Raw genomic sequence first — 26,333 nt, 5'->3', positions numbered from 1 at the left:
AGGGAGGTAGTCTCTGATGTAATTCATTGAGGAAGATTAATAAAGTCATTCTTGGAGGAATTGATCCCTCGAAGATCAAAATTGTGATCAATTTCTGAGTGTGTTCTTACAATTGGTACCAGAGCAGTTCGAATTTCTGGGAGAAATTTTTTTTTTCTAATGGCTGAAGGAATGCATTTTAAAAAACTGGAAAAGTTGGTGGTGGGGTTACGTCAACACCAAGAACAGCAAGGGAAAAGCTTGGAGGATCATCAAGGGACATTGGAGGTACTGAGTTCCAAGATAGATGTTTTGCTGGATGCTGTTAATGATGGAAGAATGGGTCATCAACATGGTGGTGGCAGACAAGAAGAGGTGAATAATGAGCAGATGAGAGGTATGCAATTTCGTTCAATCAAATTAGACTTTCCAAGATTTGATGGGACTAATCCTACTAGATGGATTTATAAAGTAAATCATTATTTTGCTTTATATCCTATGCCAGATGGACAAAAGATCTTAATGTCATTGTTTTACATGGAGGGTAATGCTCTAATCTGGTTTTAAGATGCTGAAGAAACTGGAATTTTTTATTCTTGGAGTTCTTTTATCGAAGCCTTACTGTTGAGGTTTGGGAATTCATCTTATGATGATCCCATGGCTTTTACTCGACTCAAGCAAAGTTCAACAGTAACTGCTTATAAGAACCAGTTTGAGATGATATCTAATAGATTGAAGGGGTTATCTGAAAACTACAAATTGAGTATGTTCTTGAGTGGATTGAAAGATGAAATAAGGCTGCCTGTGAGGATGCTTCATCCTCAGAATCTTAATTCTGCCTTTGGTCTTGCCAAGATTCAAGAGGAGTACATTTGTAGTGCTCGTGGGGGGAGTAAAGGGGGAAGTTATCAAGCTTCCTATGTACCATTTCCTGTAGGAGGGAATGGATTTGACAATAATGTTGCAAGGAAAGAAAATACTATAGTAGAGAGAAATAGTAATTTTAAAGCAACATTGCCTGTGCAGAAAGTGAGTCCAGCAGAAATGAAAGAGAGAAGAGATAAGGGTTTGTGTTATTTCTGTGATGAGAAATGGAACCCTAGTTACAAGTGTAAAAGGGCCAAAGTATTTGTGATGGAAGGGATGTAATTATTTGGGGGAAAGGATGTGCAAAGCTGTGAGTTGGGAGAGGATCTTGATAATATTGATGGGGTACCAGCACAGTCTAAGATTCCTGAAATATCATTGCATGCCATTGCAGGATCATTAAGCCCAAGAACCATGAGAATTCATGGTAAGGTCCTGAACTATTCTATGGTCATTCTTGTAGATACATGCAGTACACATAATTTCCTTGATCCATGATTGCTAAGAATGTGGGATTAGAGATAAATGCTGGAAAACAAATTCAAGTTCGAGTGGCAAATGGAGAAAGAATGAGAAGTGAGGGAATGATTGAACAATTGCAGTTTCATATGCAAGGTAATATGTTCAATACTGATTTTTTCTTATTGCCTCTTGGGGGCTGCGATGTGGTAGTAGGAATGCAATGGTTGAGGATTTTGGATCCTATGTTGTGGGATTTTAATGGTCTCACTATGTCCTTTGAGCAAAACAAGAAATCAGTGACAATTAGAGGGATGAATGCTACTAAATCAGAATTAGTAGAGGATGTACATATTTGTCAATTAACAACAATTGAAAGGAAGGCATGTTTTTACAGTTAATACAGCAGCAGCAAGTTATGGTTGAAGAAGAAGTTGATACTGGAATTCAAGAAATTTTGGAGAGGTTTTCTGTAGTTTTTGAGGAATCTAAAAACTTGCCACCTAAGAGAAGCCATGATCACAAAATTAATCTCAAGGAAGGCACCATGCGTATTTCTATGAGGCCATATAGATATCCCTTTATACAGAAGACTGAGATTGAAAAAATAGTTAAAGAGTTGCTGGAGGCAGGAGTAATAAGGTGTAGTCAATCTCCTTTTTCCTCACATGTCATTTTAGTGAGGAAAGCTTATGGTTCTTGGCATATGTGCATGGATTACAGAGCTTTAAATAGAGAAACTGTTAAAGATAAGTTTCCTATTCTTATGGTGGATGAGCTTATTGATGAATTGTGTGGAGCTACCATTTTTTCTAAGCTAGATCTCAGATCTGGCTATCATCAGATTCGAGTAAGGGAAGCTGACATTGAGAAGACAACATTTCAAACCCATCAAGGCAATTATGAATTTTTGGTTATGCCTTTTGGTTTAACCAATGCTCCTACCACTTTTCAATCATTGATGAATGAGGTATTTCAGCCATACTTAAGGGAGTTTGTGATAGTTTTTTTTATGATATCTTGATATATAGTAAGAGTAGAGAAGATCACTTACAACATTTAACTTTGGTATTGGAGATGTTAGCAAAACACACTCTTTGCTAAAAGAAGTAAATGTAGGTTTGGTTGTAAACAAATTGATTATCTTGGACATTTGGTGTCTGCTGAAGGAGTGCAGGCTGATCCATCCAAGATCAAGGCCATGGTTGAATGGCTTTTGCCTAGATCCATTAAATCATTGAGAGGGTTTTTTGGATTAATTGGATACTATTGAAAGTTTGTAAAGAAATATGGATTAATTGCTGTCCCTCTTACTGATTTACTTAAGAAGGATGCTTTCCAGTGGGGGCATTCAGCTACACAAGCATTTGAAGCATTAAAGAAGGCTATCTCTCAACCTCCTGTGTTGGGATTACCTGACTTTACTAAATCTTTTTTGATTGAGTGTGATGCTTCAGGTAAAGGTGTGGGAGCTGTGCTGATGCAGAATGAGACCTTTGACTTTCCTTAGCCAACCTTTGAAAGGCAAAGCTTTGGATCTAAGTGCATACGAGAAGGAATTCTTGGCATTAGTGTTGGCTGTAAAAAAAATGGAGACCTTATCTTTTAGGAAACGCATTTGTGATCAAGATTGACCAGCAAAGCTTGAAATTTCTGTTAGAGCAGAAGATAGGGACACCATCACAGTAGAAGTGGCTTAGCAAATTAATGGGTTATGACTTCACCATTGAGTATAAAAAAGGCAGGGAAAATGTAGCTGCAGATGCTCTTTCAAGAAGGGATGAGGTAGTGGAAGATGAGGCAGTGTTATTTGCTATTACAGTGCTAGACCCAATGTGGTTGCAATAGTTGAAGGATTCTTATTTGCAAGTTGAGGAGATTTCTGGAATTTGCATGAAATTGCAGCAAGGAGAGTTGCTGAATCAAGCCTTTGAAGTTAAGAATGGACTCTTATTCAAGAAAGGGAGATTGTTTTTGTCAACCAAGTCCCATTTGAAACAACAGATTTTACAATTCATTCATGGCAGTGCCTTTGGAGGGCATTCGGGCTACCAAAAGTCTCTAAACAAGGCTAAAGCAGATTTTATTTAGGTGGGAATGAGAAGAGACATCAAGCAATATATTAAAGAATGTGAAGTATGCCAAAAATGTAAAGTGGAGAATTTCCTGGCAGCAAGGTTGTTGCAGCCATTACCTATTCCTATAAGGTCATGGAGTGATACCTCAATGGACTTTATAGATGCTCTTCCTAACTCAAAAGGGTTTATAGTAATTCTAGTAGTAGTTGATAGATTTACTAAATATGCTCATTTTTACCCTTGTTCCATCCTTATATTGCATCGTCAGTGGCTAAGCTTTTCATTGCACAAGTTTTTAAGTTGCATGGAATGCCTGTAACTATTGTGACAGATCGAGATCCTGCTTTTACCAGTGGATTTTGGAAGGAGCTTTTCAGATTGAATGGCACAAAGTTACATTTCAGTTCTGCTTATCATCCTCAATCAGATGGGCAAACTAAAATTGTTAACAAATGTGTTTAGTAGTATTTGAGATGTTTTGTTTCTGATAGACCAAAGCAATGAAGCCATTGGTTGCCTTGGGCAGAATGGTGGTATAACACTTCTGTCCATTCAGCCACTAAGATCACACCATTTGAGGCCTTGTATGGTGTGACCCTTTCAACTTTATTGCAGTATGTAACTGGCATAACTCAGAATGAGGCAGTGGATTCTGAGTTGAGGTCGAGAGAAGAAATTATATCCTTATTAAGGAAGAATATGTTGGCAACCCAGGTTAACATGAAGCAGCAATATGATAAAAGGCATGTTTTCAGGAAGTTTTAAGTTGGTGATATGGTTTATTTGAAGTTGCAAAAATATAAACAGAATACTGTAGGAAATATTGTGAATCCCAAATTAGCAACAAGGTACTGTGGTCCCTTTAAGATACTGGAGTGTATTGGGATAGTAGCCTATAAGCTGGAGTTACCACAAGAATCATCTGTACATCTAGTTTTTCATGTTTCGAGACTGAAGAAGCATGTTGGACCATTGAAGACTGTTTCATCTACATTGCCACTATTGTATTCTCATGGTGCCTTTCGAGCTGATCCTGAGCAAGTGTTGCAAAAGAGGATGACTCCTGTCGATAATAAGCCATTCATTGAGTTGCTGATTAAATGGAAAGGAGCCTTTGAGGAGGAGGCCACGTGGGTTCCTATTGAACATTTGAGGAAACAATATCCTAACCTTGTGGGCAAGGTCTTTTGAAGGAGGGGTGAGTTGTTATGATCATTAAGGTGAATAATGATGGAAGAAGTCTGAAGGAGAGGAGAGCCATCGACTGAAGACTAGCAATAAACAGTTAGGTAGTTAGTTGTACACGTGATGGCACATGCCATTTAAGTAGTCTGTCATTACTCTTGTACCCTTACTTAGCTAAAGTAATGTACTGAAATGCCCTTAAGTCCTAACCGTCTTAACGTCTGTAGTGTGTATAAAAGGGGAGGTAGTCTCTGATGTAATTCATTGAAGAAGATTAATAAAATCATTCTTGGAGGAACTGATCCCTCGAAGATCAGAGTTGTGATCAATATCTAAGTGTGTTATTACAATAGGGTTTCGGATTTGTCATTCAAGTGACTTGAGAGAAGCTGAGAGACTTGAGAAAAAAAGAAGAGGATTTGTCGAGAGTAGTCGAAGAGATGGACTGGAAATCACTTTTGAAGTCATGAGATTAAATTCTTCAAAAACCTCAATCTCTTTGCCTTCATGGAATTTCCACCTTTCTAGCATCTGCTCCACACTACTGATCATTGCTAGAACTATACTCTGGAAAAAGAAATCCCTTCTTAATTATATGTTAAGCATGAATGCAGAACGACTGTTAGTTTGCTTTTTATTAATTCCTTTCGAAACAGTCGCAACTTAAAACATTTTCTTCAATTGCGTGCAGGAATAGCACTTTTGCAGTTTGTGCTAACTAGCATTAACGGTAATATATATTTATATTTTAAGGGCTTACATTCAGCCTCTCGGCATGGAAGGCATGATTGGCCAGTTTCTGCATCTTTGCCCTATAATACCTAGCCCCTGAAACCCAAGCCCATACAGTATGGAAGCCCAACCTGAAACCCAAGCCCAGACAGTATGGAAGGCCAACCTTTCATGAGGGAATGATGCCGTTTTAGTAAGTTCTTCCTCCTCACATGTCAATTGTTTTCCCCGATTTCTTCTCTTCCCTTTCAGTTTTCTTTACTCCAGAAGTTTGCTCCACCCCGGTTTCCAAAACCTCCACGTCACTAAGGTTTCTCTTCTACTCCTTATCCTCATATCACAACTCCCATCTTCAAAACAGGCTCTCTCCCTCTGATGACACAATGAAATGTCAACATTCTTCTCACTGCTACCATCTTGCACTAACGTTGCGCAGACACTCGAAAACCACCATGCATCACCAAGTATAAGCCGCCATCTTCTCTTCCCTTCACGCTGTGGTCACCTGCCCCTTGCTTTATACCCCAATCGATGCTTCTCCCTCCGCCGTTGACCACCATGGAAATAGCCCAGGCGCACGGCTCAACGCACGGACAAGGACCTCTGTTTTGGTCAAGCCGAAACAGAGCACCCACTCTCTCAAACATTTTCCCCCTCTGTGTTCGGTTCCTCTCGGTTTCCCTCTCCTCATCTCTCTATCTTCGTTGCCCTTACATGCCAAATGACTGTAGGTCGTTGTCGTTGCTCAACCACCACATTGCACCCATCACCGAACTACCGCAACAACCTATCACCAAGAGCATAGTTTCGTTAAACACAACTTCCATGCTAGCCTCACGGTCACTTGCAATCCGTGCGCCGTAGCCCAGTAGTGAACCCACAAGTAAAGCCACTGCAGATCATTGGCAATACTCCATGGTTGGACTGCATCCCCCACGTTGCATGGTCTGTAACTCCCTCTCCCTCTTTCTCTTGGATTCTATCTCTTTCTCTCTCGCTGTCAGTGTACTTCAGCCAAGCCTAACACCGTAGATCTAGTCCAGCCGTCGCTTCTGTCATCCCTGGCCACCCTTCTCGGGGAGTATGGACCGATCCTTATGCACAGTTTGATTCTAGAAGTTATATCTCATAGCTCTTTCTTTGTTGTGACCATGCATGCTTTACCCAAAGAGCCCATGTTTTATTTCCCCAAACACCCTTGTCATCAGATGGTCCAAAAGGCATATTTTATATTAAACTTGATTTTATAGAAAATATTTAAAGAATTTAATTATATTATCGGGTATTAGTTTTATGGTTTGATTTTGGTAGAAAATTGTAAGTGTTTTTAAAACACTTTAAGCCTATTATATGAAATAAAAGACCACTTTGTTTCCAAAGTGAGTGCACTCATATTATATCGTATCATATCATGTTGGTACCAACCATATCACGTGAACCAGTATCATCAATGTGCACACTCGGGGCTCCGAGATTGAAAAATGAGAAGTTTCATAATATGATACTGCCTGATTTGGCCACCAGGGGTAGTACAACCTTACCACGGGGGTTAAGCATAGTATATAATTTGATATGATATGATACGATACGATATGATAAAATGAAGATGTTCAGTTATGTTATGCCAAAGCATTTTTGAATATGAAAATGGTCTTTGAATATGAAAAGTGTCTTTAAATATAAACAGTTGGTTTTTTAGTATGAAAAGATTGAAAAGTAGCTCTGATTTTCTGATAACAAGTTTCTGAGATCTACATATGAAAATGAAATGTTTTGTTTCTGCATACTGAACTTTCTGAAAAGGCTCATGTTTACATACTAGTATTTATTCTCTGAACTCACCCCTTATCTCCATAATATTTTTCAGATATTTTGATGGTATAGCTAGGGATCAAGACTAGAAATCTTGTATAAGGTTATGTGAGCATAGTGGAATAAGTACAAAGATTGTACTTTGGTTATTTGAGCATTTTATTCAATAGTTCTATTTTTGCTTTGTTGATTGGGTATTTTGGAAGGTTGGGGTTTATTTTGAGATTTTGTGGTGTTTTAGATTATTCATATTTGAGTAGTTGATTTGAAACAGTGAGTTATATGTGTCATTGAAAACTTTGGAGTCTATGACTATATGATTGAGACATGATTTTGAGTGACTAGTAGTAACTCTTCGATCCATCCAAGATCAGGGCGTTACATGCCCACTTTTCACCTTTTCACCTTATGAAGTGACGAGCCCATCTTCTAAGAGCTTCTTGACATAGTCTGGGGCATCTTCCTTTAGATAAATTCCTTCTCTATTGTATAGTATCTCTTTGATGAGACCTGGTTCTGTTATGACTAGTTGAGCTTTATTTCCATGCCATTGAAGATAATTTTTCCCTGCACCAAAGAAAAAACCAAGATATAGTATCAGTGAATTCGTTTCTTGCAACTACTTATATGTATAGAATTGATCAGGAAAATGTGGTTGAAGGATTTGTTACCGTATAGGTTGATCCATGAGTGAATATGAGGCTGAACTCTGGGAAGTATATAATCATGTGTTAGATTCATGGACTTGCTGATCATCAAGACCTCCTTTTGCATGTTGAAAATATCTTTGGTGTTTCCATAGATGAATCTGTAGAAAGGACCTCCGATTCCCTGTGAATGCATTAGATGTTGTATGCATAGTTTGTGAAGGAGCTGGATGAGAGCTAAGATGAGGTACAGACACAGAACGGTCGGAAGACAGATCATGACAAGGGTTTCCACCATGCCACCCATGATTATGTTTTTACGAGGAAAACTTTTGCAAGAACTTCAGAATGGTTTTGGTAGATTATTCGATCAATGAACTCCTTTTATTTCTTTTCGTCGATGTTTTTTATGATGTGCTATCGAATTAAATGCTTTAAAAGAATCATCAAACTGAATTTGTTTGTTCTTTGATAATATTGATGAATGATGCTACTTGGTCATATGTCCTCTTCTTATATTTTCGAACACCCTTTTATTTTTATTTTTTTTATTTTTTGTAATTTTTTTTTTCATTTTTAATAAACCACATGGAACTGTTCTCAAAGAATCATGATTTCGTACTTGGCCTGGGACCGGACTCACCTAGCTAGCATCGTCTTATTTAGTTGAGATGATTTGTAAATAGTAGTGAGATTATTAGTTAAAATTAGATGAGATAAAATGAGATGCACCTCTATATCCAAACAGGTTAAGGAAATTAGGCGCCACGTGTTGAATGCAACGGCCTTAACGAATACCCTCAACAAAACCGTCCCATAATTGTTGAAAAATAATCTTTAATTATCCTTAAAGATTTTGTCCAATATGTACATGAAGATGTCCTCATGTTTTCGTTTTATTCAAATAAAATTTGGTTCTAGTAAAGACATGTTTGTTTGCCATGTGCAAGTGTTTTGTCGATCAAAACCGCCACTGTGCATAAAATTAAAATGCTTTTAGTTTTGGACTTTTTTTTATACTCACAACTTTATCATGTTTCATGCTGCTGTTCTGTTTCTTGCAGCCGAAGTACTATGTTTGTTTGTGTTTATTTGTAGTTTTAGGTTGCCTAGGCTTAGTCATTGTAATGTGGCTCATGTCTTTATTGTTTCTAATAAAAACATACTTGCCTGCCATATCTGTCTCTGTGTGTTTTGTTATCGTTGGAATTAGGGGAATTTCGTCACAACCAAAGTGCAAGAACAGGCATTGTACTTGCTTGATAACGCATTTAAAATTAAAAAGAGAAATGATTTCTACAAGTTCCAAATAGACAAGTCCTTGTAAAAAAAGTAAACCTGACCTTAAAAAAATGTGAAAAAAATATTATTTAATAGTAAGACCTACTTTTTTACAAATGGCTAGAATTACTCAATTCAAAATGCTCTTTTTTGAGCTTTTTTTAGATTGATCTAAATCTTGTATCTTGCTGCTGTTCTATTGCTCGCAGCCATTGTGCATTCGGCTGTGTTTTTTTTGTAGTTTGTTGGTTGGCCATTTGTGGTGTGGCTTATATGGCCTCAACAACCTCTCATGAGATTATGCTCAATTTTGCAGTAGGATTCGTTCATGATATATGGTAATTCCTTCTCCGTAGGTAGGCCGAGAGCTCTAAAATCGTGTTATTTGAGTCAATACAGCATCCGGGAAAAGTACCACTTCAAGTTTTTATCGGAATTTAAAAGCCTAGAGCATGAGAAAAAAAATACATGTGAAGTGGACTTTACCATATTTATTGATATCCAATTTTTTTATTTATTTTTTTTATTTTTTATATAAGAAAGATAAAATTACTACTCAGATTCTGTAAAAATACAAAATACCCCTAAATTACAACTTTTTGATAGTTTGAGGGGATGATTGCCAAAATAATGGGCTCTGATCTCTACTTGGCCCCAAAAATAAAAGGCTTCTGATCTGAATGATACACAAAACACGTATAAAGTAATGCAATATTTGCTCAATTGAAATGATGCGGGTTACCTTTGGTTCAGCTTCAGCATCCACGTACGAGGCATAGTAAAAGCCAATACCTCTCATCTCTGCATTTCGTATGGTGTTTATGTCTCTACTCTTCATAATAATATAGAATTTATGAAATGATCTGCCTCACATCCAGGTTTAGCCGATGATGTAATAGTCACATTCTTCAATGGCACTCTCCTCAATCTTCAGAAGCCGATCTCCGACTTCGACATCCTAATATGCTTATATCTAACTACATTCACAGAGATAGCATCCAGGGGCTTACAATGGTGGAGCCAGGACATTCTGGGGGACATGAAGATTAAGGGCTTGAATGAATATAAATCTGGCATTTGGAGGCCATGTTCCGAATACGCTAATTTCGGGGGCCAAAATTGTTAAGACTCAATTCTCCAAAATCACAAAAGGGATTTGGCACAGTTAATTGAGATAAAGCCTCCAATTTCAAGGCTTCAACTCAAGGCAACCAAATACCCCAGTAACAATTTATATATATATATATATAGCATAAATAATCAGCTTCATCTCATCCTCTTCTTGCCTTTCCCTAATTGCCCAGATTTGAAAGCATGTTCTTGTTCTTGAAGAAAGGCTAAAGCCTTTCCATACTTCTCTGCTCTTTCTTCTTCCAATAAGGTCTTGTCTTTTTCCTTCACCTCATATAAGAAAGAATTATCTTTACGCAGTTCACGAGCAGCCCCTTTAGCTTCACGATTTAGAAGTTTCTTCAACTTTCTCTGCTCAGCCCGTTCACGATCTGGATCATAATCTCTACCTTTAACAAAGCTGCAAAACAACATAATATAAAATGCTCAGTTCCAGCCACCCATTCTTAGTAATGTTATATAACACAAAGATAAAAGTTTGGGGAAAGGGGAATGGAGTGAATTACTTCTCCTCAAATTTTGGATTCAGTAATTTGATAGGCACTGGCTTTTGCTTCCGCATTTGAAGCGGACGCCGCAACAAGTAATGTTCTTCGGCTTTAGTCTGAATGAGTTGAGCAACATCTTTGAATTTATTTTGCAATACATACGGCATATTTTCCTGTTGTGCTACTTCAAGTAACAACACAGAAATCGGCAGAAAAATTTCAGGATAGGAACTTAATCCCTCATAAATGTTAACATATCCTCGTAGGGTTTCGATAACAGTTACCAGCACACCAACCCTGCAAGTTGAAAGGTCAAACTTAATCAAATGGGAACAACCTTACAAAGAGATTCTTATAGAACAAAACCTAATTACAACATTTTGAACAGACATCATATTACTAATACCAAACAGAGGAATGCAAAATGTTTGGACAAGGCCACTATACCACTGGGCGGTAAAATCACAATGCATCATCAAGTTCAATACCCCAACACTTCATAAATTTTTTAACAAGTAATACCCCAACACGTTATACCATCTTGTATCATCAAGTGGTGTGATCAAACCCCATCAACACCCTCATTTGCCAAGGAAGAAAAAAACCACCACCACCAACCTGAAGGTATCAGAGGTAAAAAAAGGAGAGTCCTCAGGCATATCCATTAACACGATAAAATTCAGTGGACTGATCTCAATCTCGCGATCACGTATACAAAGCAAGGGCCTGAGTGCTTTAAATTCCAATCGATAATAAAACTGCAACAGAATAAACACGAGTCATTTCTGAATGAATCTTTAGAGTAGAATGCCCATCAGCAGGTATAATCTCAAGCAAATGCAAGATAATTGACAACTTATTTGATTAAGAAAAACATTAGATGCATTCTAATATTAAAACTGTGATACAAAACACAAATAAGAGATTGAGGAATCATACCTGAGAGTCTTGACATTGAACCGGTTTTGTGTTTGCCGCAGCCATCAGCAAAGTTCGGAGAAACGTTATTGCTTCCGGACAGAACTTCTGAGATTGTCTAGTGATCTGCAATAAAATTAATCAAATGAACAACTACAAATTGCAACTCTTGCATGAAAGGGTAATGACATACCAGTTCAGTCATGCAGCACAGTATATTACCAATGTTGACCATATTAAAACACTCAAAACTTCATCAGTGGTGATATGAAAGTGAACGAGGGATAAGAGAGTGCAGTATACTTAAAAGTGGCATGTCTGCATAATGAACAAAGCAATTGGATAAACATAGAACCAATAAAATCTTTGACTCATGAGCTGTCCATTCGAAGTTTTTCTTATTTTTTATAAGCAATGCAATTTTATTAAAAAGCACAGAGAGGTGAAACTGAAGTACACATGAAGTATACAAACAGAAAATCCAACTAGCACGGAGAAGAGAGCAAAATCGTTAAGTCTAGAAAACTATAGAATCAGAAGAGAATAATGCTGCTGACTGAGGAAAACGAACATATGATGGATGAGAATAATACTCTTCTAACACCACTCAGACTCTTCAAAAAACCTTATTAAACACCCCACAAGGAAATCAAAATCTATTGAAAGAGGAAAGCAATAGTTTAAGAAAATACATACAGAGAGAAGCATAGAGCATAAGAAAGATCCCATAGCAATATCCCGCCCCAACACAATGGGACAGCGCATCAGATATTCACACATCAACAAAATTGCTGGAGTCATGACCACATGACGAAAGTCAGAGCATGGGAATATCATGGACCAGAGCCTCAAAAGAAATAATGTTTTTGACGAAGGCCAACTGCTAATTTCTGCAAGAATAAAAAGAATTGAACAGTGTAAAAATATTTAAGATAAATCTCAGCAACCCTTTCTTGTAACAATGAATTTGGAAAACAAACAATGAATATAATTTTCCCAGGGCTGACCTGGATCTTTGATGATCTCACAAAGTTGCATTCGAATTCGTAGTATCCTCTGACGAGCACATATTGCAGCAAAGTATGGGATCTCCACACTCATCTCCATCAATGGCTTCACCAGCAAATTTAGTAGCTCGAAATTTAAAGGCTTTTTATTTGCTAAGATGGCAAAATACTGAAGTAGTATGCCATAGAATACCTACACAGGAGCAGACATAATGGTGAATATCAATGGAATTACGTTGATTATATGGTTTGTGTATAAAGCAAAAACAGTCATGGCTGTGTCTAAGAATAGCCAATAAACCTTCTGCTTTAGATATTTCTGGAAACCATAAGCTAATATAAGTTAGAAACTAGAATGATCAGCTTTTTTAGAGAACTCCTAATATGCAAAAGACAAATCAAACATGTATTAAAAGTTTTGCTATTATCAGTCTCCTAATATGATTTCAATGCTAGGAAATAATCTAGTTTTTCACAAAGCTTTAAAAGTTTTTACAAAGATGAAAGGGCAAAAAGCTACTTGGAAGGAGTACACATTAATATTTTTCATAAGTAAACAATAATTTTAAGCACATCAATATCTGGGTAATATCAGCAACCTTACAAAATTCAGCCCAAAATTACATTATATAGCTTTCTGACTTCATACAGCCTTGAAATTTAAAAGAAAAAATTTAAGAAATTTAAGTCAAGTCTCCAAGATTTGGGAAGCCTAATAGGTCAGAACTTGGACCAATAAAAAAAAATGGTCAGAATTTACAAACAACCAATAAAAATACTATTATAAAAGTACAAAAGCCTAAGAAAGATTCATACTTGCATTTTCTTTCGATTTTCTGCTGCAAGCTTGATTGCATTGCTTGTCCGAATTCGATTGAGTATCAACGTAATGTCATTATTAGAACGATTGCCCAATAATGCAGATAACTCTTCAAAACTCTTTGGAGCTTCGATCAAGTAGGGAAGGTCCGGCGTTGAAGAGTGTTTACCATCTGTTTTGCTTTTTTTGGCATCTAAAATATCTCCATTTCTCTTACTAGCTGCAAAAGCAATAGTTTTTTCTTTCTTTTTCTGGGGTTTTGGCTCCATTTGTTGCCCATCATCATCATGTTCTTCACCTTCTTCTTCACCCTCTTCCAAATCTTTACCCAAAGTGTCATCATCACTTTGTTCCCAGTCCTTCAAAGATAGATTATTTTCACCTTCCTCATTATCTTCATCAGATCCTTCTTCATCACTATCATCTTCAGCAGTTTCAGAATCACCTGAAGAATCACTAGCTTCACTCTCAGAATCATTGCCATCCCTTCTTTCAAGAATCTTATCAACCCAACCCTTTTTAGACCTGGGCTCTTCTTCAAGTGAGAAGGAATCACCAAGATCATCCCCAGATATAGATCTTCGACCCTGGGTAGATGGTTTCAGAGCATCATCATTGTCTTCATCACTGGAATAATCAGGAGCAAGCATTCTTTTCTGTCGTTCATCCTGAAATGTTGAACATCATAAAATGTTGTAAGTATTCAAGTTTATATTTTACCTCAAACAAAGGAACATGTCCCATTCCCAGAGTACTGCATTGAATACAATGATAAAGTCGTATGAATCGATAAAAACAGGAACCACATCGTCAAAATGTAGTGACAAGTATGCTAATTCAAGCATGGTGCACATTCAAAGTCTTACCATCATTCAGTTAAAAAATTACAATTAACTTGTAAGAAATAAACTATTTATAAAGTGTAAGAAAGTAGGAATCACAATATTTCCCAAGTCAAGCTATATTCATGTACCCTAACAAGATATTCAGAAAACTGCATGTCAAACCCTCTATTAGCAATAACAAACAACAAAACCATAGCCCAGAGAACAAGAACTACATATCCTGTTAGCATGCAGTCACATACACCTATATGGGCACCTACAAGAATTATGATGATGCACTCGTACCTCCAAACGCTCTAATCGTTCTCTCTCCTCCTGGGCAATCTCGTCAGGAGTCTTAGTCCTGTCTGAGGGGCGAGCACGCATTTCCAGTGCCATCTCTTTGACAAGTTTGTCGTAAGAATCAGGTTGATCCTGCCATATGCAATAATTTGATTCTCATAATTGCACAAATCAACACATACGAAAGATCATAACATAAAAACACAAACAGCATTCCTTTTTTTTTATCAGTAAAGGATAACTTTATTAATGAGAAAAGTAGGCACAACCCAAGTAAATGGGACATATACAAGAGCAACACCAATGCATGATCGTCATACAAGGAAGTCATGAATGTTCATGCCATTAAAATCTATAACAAAAAATCTACTCTCCAAGTTTCTTGGGCTAAATTTACTCATCAAAAAATCTATAACAATCAACCAATGGAATAAGGTATTAAGAAAAAACATTCTAAGCTCATCCAATGTCCATTCACGATCCTCAAAACTCCGAATCAATTCCTCTCTATCCATATACACTATCATAAACAAATCGGCACCATCTTCCACATAGATGCTATTTGAGAGTTACCTTGGATGCCTCTCCAACTTGCCAATAGATCAACCACCCTTCATGGCATCACCCAAAGTAGCCCCACTCTAGCAAAGATATCATTCCAAAAACTCATGGCCACATCACAATGCAATAATAAGTGGTCCACGAGCTCCCCACTTTTCTTGCACATATAGCACCAATCCAACACAATGATTCAGCGTTTCCTTAGATTATCTAAGGTGAGGATCTTCCCTAATGATGCTTGTCCAGACAAAGAAAAGAGGCTTTTGGGGGGGGGGGGCCTAGTCTTCCACATGTTCTTCCATGAGAATGGATTTGTATTTTGTATCATAAGGGACTCTGCATGCCAAGCCGTAGATTTTGCAGTGTAGCGGGGGAGAACAAGGTAGCCTCTGTTTCCAGAGCCCTGGTTTCTTCTTCTTATTGAACTTAAAAATTCCAAATGCCAAATGTATTGCACAAAAGTTGAAATCTAGAACCTTCATCAGAAAACCATACCTGGCTAAAATTTTCTGTTTTTTGAGTTGTAGATGGCTCATCCTTCTTCTTTTTCTCATTCAGAACACTCTTGTTCACAAGAGCCTTCAAAGCATTCAGCTTACCAGGTTCAGTTAAAGATAATAATGCCTCAGACTGCACTAAAGATGTGAAGTTTTTGTCCAATTCATCCATCAAATGTTCATTATCTTCTTTCTCTCTTGCTTTTTGTGCCTGAAAAAGGTTAGTGAAACTTGTTAATTGAAACAAAGATTAAGAAAATAGGATACCTTTATTCACAAAGAATTTTTTTTTATTGGCACCGGGTGTCCGGGAACAGCATCCCAACTAATCCTGGGGGTACACAGGCCCTCGGCAAGGAATTTCACAAAGAAATTTTCTTAATGTGAAAAAGATTTTAACCTTAAAAAATTTGCTTTTTGAGATAATTTCCTCCATCACTTCTTTCTTGCTTTTGTGTTTCTGCAGTGAAAAGACATAGCTTTGTATCAGATTGAAGCCATCATCAAACAACAGTCATTAACTATGAAACAAAAATTATTCAGCAGATGACACAATCCATACTAGGAATATGATTCTGGGTAGAAAAATATAATCGTCACATCAGGAAAAATGAATAACCAAATGATCACAGCTAGAATATATGCTGCTAATCTAAGGAATCAACTAACAGTAATGTCTACAAAGACTAAGTAGCGTACTCAAGATAAATTACACCTCTGTAGAACAAACAGAGAAATGAAACTTTTTTCCCTTTAGTATTTTTTGATAAGTACTTTTTTCCCTTTAGTATTAGAGCAAGGAACCGGGGGAACTACTTAAACACATTAAAAAAAATGATGGTTGCATAAAGCTCCAAGAAAGCTAAGAGGCACAAGATGGAGCAGCAAAAAGGCAATTATAGAAAAAGAGAGTAAACATCAGTGAGCTGGGATATACAAATCTATAACATCAAACAAATTAGTCCGAAATAAGAGAAGTATCATTGAATTGACAATCTACACTGTTCTTCATGCTAATTAGGGGCATGAGTAACTAATAATAATATAGAATGTGAATGTGGTGCGCCAAAATAATAATATAGCAGAATATGTCTCACATTTTCCCCTCCTTCAATCAGATGCCTCTCCGGTGGATTCTGTGTCTTATGAGCATTAAGTTGATTTAGCATGGCTGACTCTTCTGCACAGTTAAAGGCATCATTAATAGACAAGTAAGCAACTTCCAACTGTTTAACAGAACCATTACAAAAACAAACTACAAAATGCAGATTGTAATATTCTGTAATCCAAGCATATCTATCACTAATCGAAAGCAGAACTATCGGCCAAACTACTTGTAGAAAATTCTAACAAAGAATGTCTACATAGCATCACAAAATCCCACACATACTCTTAGTGGCTTCACCATCATAGTCATCATCATCAGGCAACAATTCATCCTCAAAATCATCCCTTTCAGAGAATGCACCAAGACCTTGGATTTCAAAATCTTCTTCTCCATCTGATAAGTTATACTTGCTTTTTTTATTCAGTTTCAACTACAAAGGAAACAAATGGAGAAGTTTTCAGGTAAGAAGAAGAAAAAAAATGAAAGCTAGAAAAAAATCACAGATCCTGATTACTCTGCATTTAACTCAGCCAGCTTGATATATTCAATTATGCAATGTCTGGGTTCCCAGAAATCTCAGCAAAAAAAAGAGAATTTCACATTTGAGTGGCACGCATTTTGTCATTTTTGAAGTACAATCTCAACAGACCATGTAGAGTATGATATCTCAAGAAGACTAGTCGGTAGAAATTAATGCCACGTCTTACCAAGAAGCGACAGGAAATAAAAATGACAAAAAACTGGGTAATCAGTATTTCAGGGAAAAAAAAAAACAGAGAACCAGCCAACCATAATTCAGACTAAATGAGTAACTTGGCATGATATTTTCCATCTATCGGGCATTGAAAAAAGAAATAATGATAAATCACAAGACTTTGTTAGATTCCTTAGTCCTAAAGCTACCACCAAAATGCAGTAGAGAATTATTCGACATTCAAGTGTCAAGGGAATCCAAATTAACATACCTGACGCTCACGCTGAGACCGCAGAATAGCCTTATCAAATTCACCAAGCGCGTCATTATTCTCTCCAATACGCTTATCCAAGAACACCGAAGCCTTCCCACTTTGTTCGTACTCCTTCAGCAGCGTCTTCTTCCTCTGCCTCAAAGGAAAAAAAGAAAAAAATTCCATCACTAACCAATATAATCGACACAATGTAACTTTGAAAATTGAAGGGATTAAGAGAGCGTTAAATGGGTAAGCTCTTCGTGCCTTTTCCACAGCAAGTGAGCGAGCGAGGCCGACACGGCGCTCTTCCCCCTTGCGCTTCTTCCCGAGGATATCGAATTTTCTTCGGGACCAAATGGTCTCGAATGGATTGGCTTTTGGGGCCTGGACTTTCATGGCTACGACGTTCGGGCCTGACTTCTTCCTCTTTTTCTTGTTCTTCTTGATGTCGTTGGGACCCGCGCCAGTGGGGTTTGATAGCTTAGCCATAGCTAATTTGATTGATTCGAAAGAGGGACGGAGAGTGGCGTTAGGGTTTCAGGTCCCGGAGGAGGGTGGGTGGTGCAGAGAGTTTAGGGTTTTGCTGGGGGTTTTGATCTCTATGAGCGTGATACGCTGGGTGGGCTGAATCGGAACCGTTTCGGATTGGCGGTCTAACTAAATTTTAGCCCAAGATGGGGATTGTTAATAAATATTTTAAAATTCATTTACATTAGATTATTTATAAATTTGGCTAAATTATTAAAATAGTTTTTTTAAACGATAAGTATATGTTTTTATAAAATCTAAATTAAAAAAGTGACATATATTCTTTCCTTTAAAAAATATTTGTCCTTGATTCAACCATCCCATAGACAACATTTTATGTTTGGAATTTCAATACGACTATTAAAATATTATATGATGGAATAATATTAGCACGTCTCTTCATTTTGTCATCACATTTTGATTGTTTATGTATTTATTTATTTATTTATTTATTTATTTACTGATTAAAAAATTGATTATTAGCGTATTGGTATTTTTTATTTTTTAAAAATGTTTAAACATGTTTAAAAAAATTTAAAATAAAAAACAAAAAGACTAAAGAAAAGTACAATTTGCACGGTTGGGCACACCAAGTTGGCAAATTAAGGGGGCATGGTAGCACTACCCTATATGATGAATATTATATTCATGTATGTTTATTTTTACAGAAAACGTTATACACTACTCATTTTTTATTTTAATCCTATAATGATGACATGGTATTTTGCATTAGTCTTGAATTTTATTATTTTAAAAAATAATAGTTAATCTAATATCGTATCAATATAATGCGATGGAAGTAAAATGAGAGAATAGTAGTAATAGTAGATAGCACAACTCTCCCATATTTACATAAATTTGATCACATAATTGTAACTGGGAATTAGAAAATATTATATTAATTTTAATTTACAGCAAGATCTGGCCGCAGAATTTCCATCCATCATTCCCAGAGATGAAATGCAAAGATGCAAAAAGGAAAAAAGGAAATAACTGCAATCTTAGGCAAGTGAAGAGTAGCAAAACTAGTAGTCCTTCAATGTAAAAAGACCATTTTTAATCTCAAATCACCTCCAAAAAACTTAAGTTTATATAGGCAGATGGTTGGTTTGGTTATATAAAATTAAATTATTTCATCTCATCTCATTTAGTTATTACAACTTTTTTAAATTCTTACACAAAATATAATAACAATTTCTTTTTTCAAATCTTAAAATAAAAATAATATTATAATAATATTTTATTCAACTTTTAACAAAACATCTCATCTCATCTCATCTTATCTGAACCGCATAATCAAACGAGGCCTTATGTTCTAACTCAATGTATTGTATGTTCTGGATGTTTCCTCAGATACTCCTACTATCATGGTCTAACTCAGATCCATGTGCTCTTTCATGCAAGCTGAATTTTCACAAATGGGTTTGCTTTAAGCAAAAAACCATGTGAAAAAACTTGGCATGGCTACAACATAAAGTTGCAGCAGCAACGAAGTGTATGATGAAGGCGAGAACTGTAACAACCAAGGACAGTTCCAGGTGGATGATCCCAGAGTCCCCTCAACTTGTCAAATTTAGGCTTCATTTGAAAAGTAAATCCATCTCAATTCATCATTACAATTTTTTTAAATTTTAATACAAAATATAATAAACAATTTAATTTTTTCAAATCTTAAAATAATAATAATAAAAAAAATAATATTCTAATAATATTTTATCATCTCAACTCAACTCAATTCAGCTTAACATTCAAACGCACTCTTAGAATCCAGAAAAGGTCTACAACCATGTGCCTATAGGTACCATTGTAGCATCCGGAAGAGACCCGCTGTCTTTACCTCAGCCATAGTAGCAAATGGCCTAAATAATGGCACTGCATATATACTTTTTCATTCACAAGCAATCCCCTTTTCCATTATCATTACAGACAAGTACATATTCATTGTGGTAAGAATATTAGACAACTCTTTATGGTCTCAGCAAGACTCACGTAACAGATGATTAGGATTCCTTATAATTTTCTAGCCAAAAGCCTTCTATAATTCGAAGAAAGATAGATATAACATATGAATCTCAATGTATTTAATGTTTGGGTCTACAAACAACATTTAATATTGTGAGATCCACAAACTAGTCTATCTTTCTCCGAGTTGCAGAAAGTGTTTAGGTTTATAGGAATTGCAGTCTGTAACAGATGAACCTGCAGTACTTATAATGCTTAAGCCAAGAGCCAGAAATCTTTCTGACGCTTGGTGGTGATCAAATACCCTCCAAGCTTCTTGCTTTTCCTCCTCACTGCAATTGCCAAGCAATCAGCATTATGGATACAGTACTCCACAACTCCACCCGTGACCCGTTTGCCTGCCCACATCATCATAAGGCGCAATGTTGTGGAGCGTTTCTTCTGCCCTAAAACCAGCATTGACACCCCTTGTTTTCTTGCTTCTTCCACTATAGCAGGTCCTTTTTCCTTCCTTTCCACAACTGCTACCTCAAGTTTCACCTATAAATGATGAGCAAGTGTAGTGCCATTCAAAGAAGCAGGTATAAAAAGTGAGTATAGCAAATCATGAAGTCTTGAAACTTATACAAGAACAATCAAGGAGCTCAACTGTAATGTACCCACCTCAGGTTTCTTCGACTGACACAGTTTTTTCAACGAGTCAATAAATTCATAACTCCTTGGAACAATCTTCTTGATGGACCCTTGACTGCAGGTGCCTGTGAGAAATATTCAAAACTAAACTATACTCTAATTTACTGAATAAATCAGTCGACTTACATAGAGAAAAATAAGAGTTAGAAGAAGAATCAAACCTTGCTTAGAGGGCCTTGTTACACAAAGAAGAATAACAGTGTCCTCGATCTGAACTGTGTGGGAGAGTGCCCATTGTAAAGCTCCTTTAGCTTCAAGGCTGGAATCAACCACAACCATTATTCTCCTACTAATCACCAATCCGGGTTTCACCCCATGATCACCTGATTTTTCTTCTTGGACAGTGCCAGGATTCTCACTTTTTTTATCAGATTTGTTGGAACTCATGACATTCCCAGGCTTAGATTGTACAGGAGGGGAACGAACTCTAGCATGAGGCCTGATTCTCTTTAGGCAGAAACTCGGTAACTTTGTGCCTGCTTTGGCCATCTCCTGAGATAGGCTCTTGAGTGAAAGTGACGCCCCAATTATTATAAGCAGCAGCAGAAGAGGATAGCAAATTTACAAATTTCTAGATATTAATGTTGTTCTGGTCCACGGTTGATTTCTGCTTTGCTAGCTTTCCCTTTTCTTTTCTTTTCTTTTCTTTTTCTTTTCTTTCTTTTTTTTCCCCTTCTTTCTTTTGCTTAATCATGTCAGTTCTTGGTTCCTTTATATTTCCCCGTGTGTGGGGGCTAATTCCTGAACGTGCTTGTCATGAAGCCGTAGGCCCATCCCTTCTAATTCCAGCTGTTCAGTTCAGCATGACCAGAGGAAGAATATACCTGGCTGCCTACTCTGATCAGTACGTTGTATTGTCAAGTGCTTTTCCTCTTCTGCTAGCATCTTAACAAGACATAGTTCAGCTAATTGAAAAGTGTTTTATCAGACCACTAATATATATACATACATACATATATATATATATATATAGTTATAAAGTGTGTAAATCTCATACACTACTTTTAAAAACCATTTGGACCGGCCATCCCATCTCTCTCTCATCGTGCCTCCCTCTCGGCGCTCTCTCACTCTCTCAAACTCTCACCGCGCCGTCTAAAATTGATTAAAAATTGCCAAATCGACCGGAAACCGGCTGGAATTGGTATTGTCGGTTTTCTCCCCTTAACCGGTTGTATACAAATCTAAAACCAATTCATACGGTTTTCACCCCTAATTTTCATAATTGTTACAAAAATGAAATGATAATAAAAAGTTGTAATTATATATATATATATATATATTATACAAGGAAAAGTAGTGCTATTATGCCTCCTCAATTTGTTCACTTGGTGTGCTCCTAGATATTTTTTAAACATTTTTTTTAAAACAAATACCAATCAATTAATAGTCTTTTTCTTAACTATTAAGAAAAAATATTAAAAATAAATTTAATATGTAAACAGTCAAAAGAGAAATTAAAAAGGCATGATAATATTATTCATACAAGGAAAGTCCCATTTACTACAAAACAATCAATCATATCGTCGTACGATCAGTACGGAGTAGAGTAGAAAGACTACCAAAGATGTCACTTTATTGAGTACTAAAGACTATCAATCGTATCGTCAGCATTATTAGTTAAAAATTAAATTTAATAAATATTTATCTATTAGAGAGTAAAATATATTCACATTAGATTAGTCAAATTTTAAATATTTTGAATTTAGTTACAGTGACTTTAAAAAATTTTTTCAAATTTGAAAGTTATTGTATATACATCAAATACATATTTTATTAATTATTTCTCTCTCCCTTTCTTTATATCACATATTTTATCACAATTGATATATTAATTTGAGTTAGTGATATATTAATTTAATAAGAATATGATTATTAATTAATATATAATAGGTAGAATAGTAAAATATGATAAAATAAAATAAATTAATAATTAAAAAAATTAAATATTTTTAAAATTATTAGTTATTCATTACTATATAATGAATAAATATATAATCTAATGTGGAGATTTGATATGAATAACTAAAACCAAATTCATCTTAATTATTTTATTATTATATAATAATAAAATAGCTATTCTAATATAGAGATTTATGTAAATGAAATAGCTAACAGTCAAATTTTTCTTACATTCATAAAAAAATATCCTTTTAACTTTAACTAATCTAATAAGAGTGCTCTTAGCCCCCTCAACCTCCTTCTGCAATTTGTGATGCCCTCTTAAAAACCAATCATTAAGATCATACATTATCAATTTCTCATTTATTAACAGTCCTATCTATATATATAGATACGCGCGCACACTTAATTAATATCCTTTGCTTTGTTGTTTATTTTGGTAAATTAATTAACTTCTTTTTTGTTTGTGATTTGTTTTATTTCTAATACAAGAAACTTATATATATATATATATATATGTATGTATACTAGGACGGAGTAACATGCAAAGCACCTTTGTCTAGTTGGGTAAGACAAGATTTTTAATAAAAAAAAATATGATTTTTTACCAAAAAATAAATTAATGCATAAAAAAATAAATTTTAAGAAATATCTTTGGATAATGATAAGTTAGTGAAGTTTAATAATTACATGTTTTGATAGATTTTCCAACAAAAGATTTGATCATTCAATCTTTTTTGGGATTAATTGAGAGTACATTCAATTTTTTGTGACGTTGTTGCTTGAGTTGATCAAGGTCTGCACCAAGTTGAATCACATATTCTCTTTGTGAAGTCTGTGTTGCAACGTTCTCCAAATATGTTAAATTTATATAAGTTTATTGCTGGCCACTTTTGTGCATTATGCAATGCAGCATATTAACTTCTTTCCTCAATAATCATGTGATCACAATAACTTTTGTTAATTAATCGTCACTTATAACACATAGAAAGTGTATTCAATTATGAGTTAAATTTCAAAATGCTATTTATTGATCAATGATATATTGGATGGGACTTCCAAACATTTTTTCTTTTTTTAAGAGAAGAGGAGAGGGGAGGGGAGGGGAGGGGGGAGATGCAACGTAAAGCTATATATTCTTCTCATTTCTAGTTTTAAATGCTTTTTATTTAATTATGTGAGTTAGGAGTATTTCCATAGTTTATATATGTTTATGTTAGACAAGAAATGTTATGTCAAGTTTTATAGAAAACTACTATATATTCACAAAATAAAGTTTTGAACTCATTTTTACTCATCAAATGTTTGTGCCCCAGGAAAGATCTCTCAAAAGGTTAAAAAAAAGTTTGGTACTACCAAATGCAGCCATCATTTTAAGACACCCAGATTACAATATATTCATAAACACTGGCTTAAGAAAGGAAAGGAAACTCAACCACTCATAAATTAAAAACATGTCATCCAGATTAACATTAAACTCTCTTCTATTCGATCATGAAGCCAAAATTCTATCATGTACCTCTAGTGGATGGACAACCCCAGTGTAATTGTTTGAAAAAATCTATTAATGGTTTCTTGTAAATCTTGCTCGATGTACTATCTTGAAAAAATTAATAAAAAATGGCACCTACGGGCTTAGTTTCAGGAAAAACACTTGAATAAAGATAGCAAGTAGAAAGGAATAAAGTAAACAAACAACAACTTTTTGCTTGTTTACATGAATCATACATAAGTGATATTTATTAGACTCAAGAGGTAAATTAAATTTGGAGACAATTTGATGAACGATGCGAAATGTGAGACCCCAAAGATTAGTGTGTTTTAATTTATTTATTAGTATTTTTATTTTTTATCTTGTTTTATTTTTATTAATCACTTTTTAAGTTTGGGCCTTTTGTGTAGTGGGTTAAGATAGGATTCTTTTTGTGTTGTGATCTGTTATGGGCCAAAGGGGGTGGAGAACAAGCCCAGCCCGTGGCAAGTGAGCTCAGCCCCTCTTAAACACTACCATTTTAGCCAAAGGGTGAAAAGTTAAAACCTTATCTTATTTCATCTCCTACCTCCTACGTTGCACCCCCCAGCCTCTCTCTCCCCTTTCTTCTTCCTGCTGCAGAAAACCCTGCACGTCGTCCACCACCTCGAGCCGCTGCCGCCACACCTCGCCTCGACACCCCCACCCCACCTCATCTTCTTCCATCTCCCCTTAGGTCTCTCTCTTTCTCTCTCTCTCTCTCTCTCTCTCTCTGGTTCACCCAGCGGAACCCAGCGCCGTCTCAGCCAGCCCACGCCAACAGCATCACCAGCTTCCCTCACCAGTGTTATCCCTTTCCCCCAGCCACCATCCCTACAAACATAGAAAGGTTACAATAATCAGCACATAAGAAGTCCTAACAAAAGAAGTGCTTGCAAAATTTAAATGGCCTTCTTGCTCAACCAAAGGGTAGATAACATAAGAATCTGGCCAGTAACAGTTTGGGCATGGCATGCACGATGTGGCCCTTGGGGTTGTAGGTCAATTGCTTCGCATCTTATTCACTATTACACTATAACACCGCCTTCTCGTAGGCTATGAGTGTCATGTATCTTTCATAAAAGTTTACTCGACAAGAGATATTATATTTAATAACATGAATTTAGCATTTATTTCATAAAATATTTGTCTAATAAAAAGTCTTCCAAAAACTTAAATGAATAAACTGAATAAATTTATGTCATAAAAGCAATTTTATTCTAGAAAGTCTGAAACTAATCAATTGCTCCTTCTAATCCTGGCATGCCTGCTCGTGTTCATCATTCTAACCTGGGTAGTTAAAAGACATGAAATAAACTAAAATGAGTTGAAGACTCAGCAATAAATCCATCACAATGTAAACATAATAAACATAAGATTTTCATAAAAATTTTCATGATGAGAGCTTAAATTCATGAATGTTCATACTGATGTTTATGCTATGCATGACTGATTTATCTGAATTAACTGACTGATCTGACTTAACTGATTGATTTGACTGATCTGACTGGCCAACACACCTAACCCTGTGTGCGAGGCTGTGCACCGGCCCCATGTCTCGTGGCCGTGAGGGGAGCCGCTGATAGTATTCTGGCATACTATGGTAGACCACGCTTGAGTCTGTGGCTTGCACATCCACCTTGATCTGAACTGCATTGGTACAATGCATCTGAATGGTCATCTGATTAACTGATATGATCTTATCTTGCACTTGAACTTGAGAAAGCTTACGTGTCTTAAATACATGAGATGCATAACATAATACTTACATAATTATAATATATGGAATGAAACATTAGCCTAATTTAGATCCAATAAAATTATCCATAACTTATCCCTAATAATATTGGATCGGGTCGTTACAAAACGTTAACGAAAAAACTAAAGTTAACAGAAAGAATGAAAATTAACGGAAAAACAAGAAAAAATCACTGTAGTAGTTAGATAGCCACTTATATATATATATATACTAGTAAAGGGCAAACACGTGCATTGCACGTGTGCCCAATTGTGAAAATATAAAAAATATTTTAAAAAATAACATTTATGAAATCTAAAAATATGTAATAATAAAAAATAGGTTAATATATA

The 26,333-nt window shown here is 35.9% G+C and overlaps 2 protein-coding genes across 3 annotated transcripts; both read right to left on the bottom strand.

Moving 5' to 3' along the window:
* Positions 1-9,534: 9,534 nt before the first annotated feature.
* Positions 9,535-18,295, bottom strand: LOC121257997 (nucleolar protein 14). 2 transcript variants are annotated; one of them, XM_041159307.1, is made up of 14 exons: positions 17,912-18,295; positions 17,663-17,797; positions 16,980-17,127; positions 16,687-16,769; positions 15,990-16,049; positions 15,588-15,800; positions 14,535-14,663; positions 13,401-14,072; positions 12,585-12,777; positions 12,274-12,467; positions 11,599-11,703; positions 11,278-11,417; positions 10,678-10,956; positions 9,535-10,571 (listed from the first exon to the last, which is right to left on the bottom strand). In XM_041159307.1, the coding sequence occupies exons 1-14, from the start codon at positions 18,134-18,136 to the stop codon at positions 10,307-10,309; spliced, it is 2,841 nt and encodes a 946-aa protein (XP_041015241.1). In that variant the 5' UTR covers positions 18,137-18,295; the 3' UTR covers positions 9,535-10,306. The 2 variants fall into 2 exon arrangements, with proteins under 2 accessions (XP_041015241.1, XP_041015242.1); XM_041159308.1 differs by lacking the exons at positions 16,980-17,127; positions 17,912-18,295 and having other exon boundaries at positions 17,663-17,799.
* A 1,771-nt stretch (positions 18,296-20,066) lies between these two features.
* On the bottom strand, positions 20,067-21,487 carry LOC121257074 (universal stress protein PHOS32-like). Its single transcript, XM_041157950.1, has 3 exons — positions 20,992-21,487; positions 20,801-20,895; positions 20,067-20,677 (listed from the first exon to the last, which is right to left on the bottom strand). Exons 1-3 carry the CDS (start codon positions 21,317-21,319, stop codon positions 20,393-20,395), a joined length of 708 nt encoding a protein of 235 aa, XP_041013884.1. The 5' UTR covers positions 21,320-21,487; the 3' UTR covers positions 20,067-20,392.
* Between the last annotated feature and the right edge of the window lie 4,846 nt (positions 21,488-26,333).

Source organism: Juglans microcarpa x Juglans regia, chromosome 3S (genome assembly GCF_004785595.1).
Source record: "Juglans microcarpa x Juglans regia isolate MS1-56 chromosome 3S, Jm3101_v1.0, whole genome shotgun sequence".
NCBI lineage: Eukaryota > Viridiplantae > Streptophyta > Magnoliopsida > Fagales > Juglandaceae > Juglans > Juglans microcarpa x Juglans regia.
This window is presented reverse-complemented; position numbering and strand designations above follow the sequence as displayed.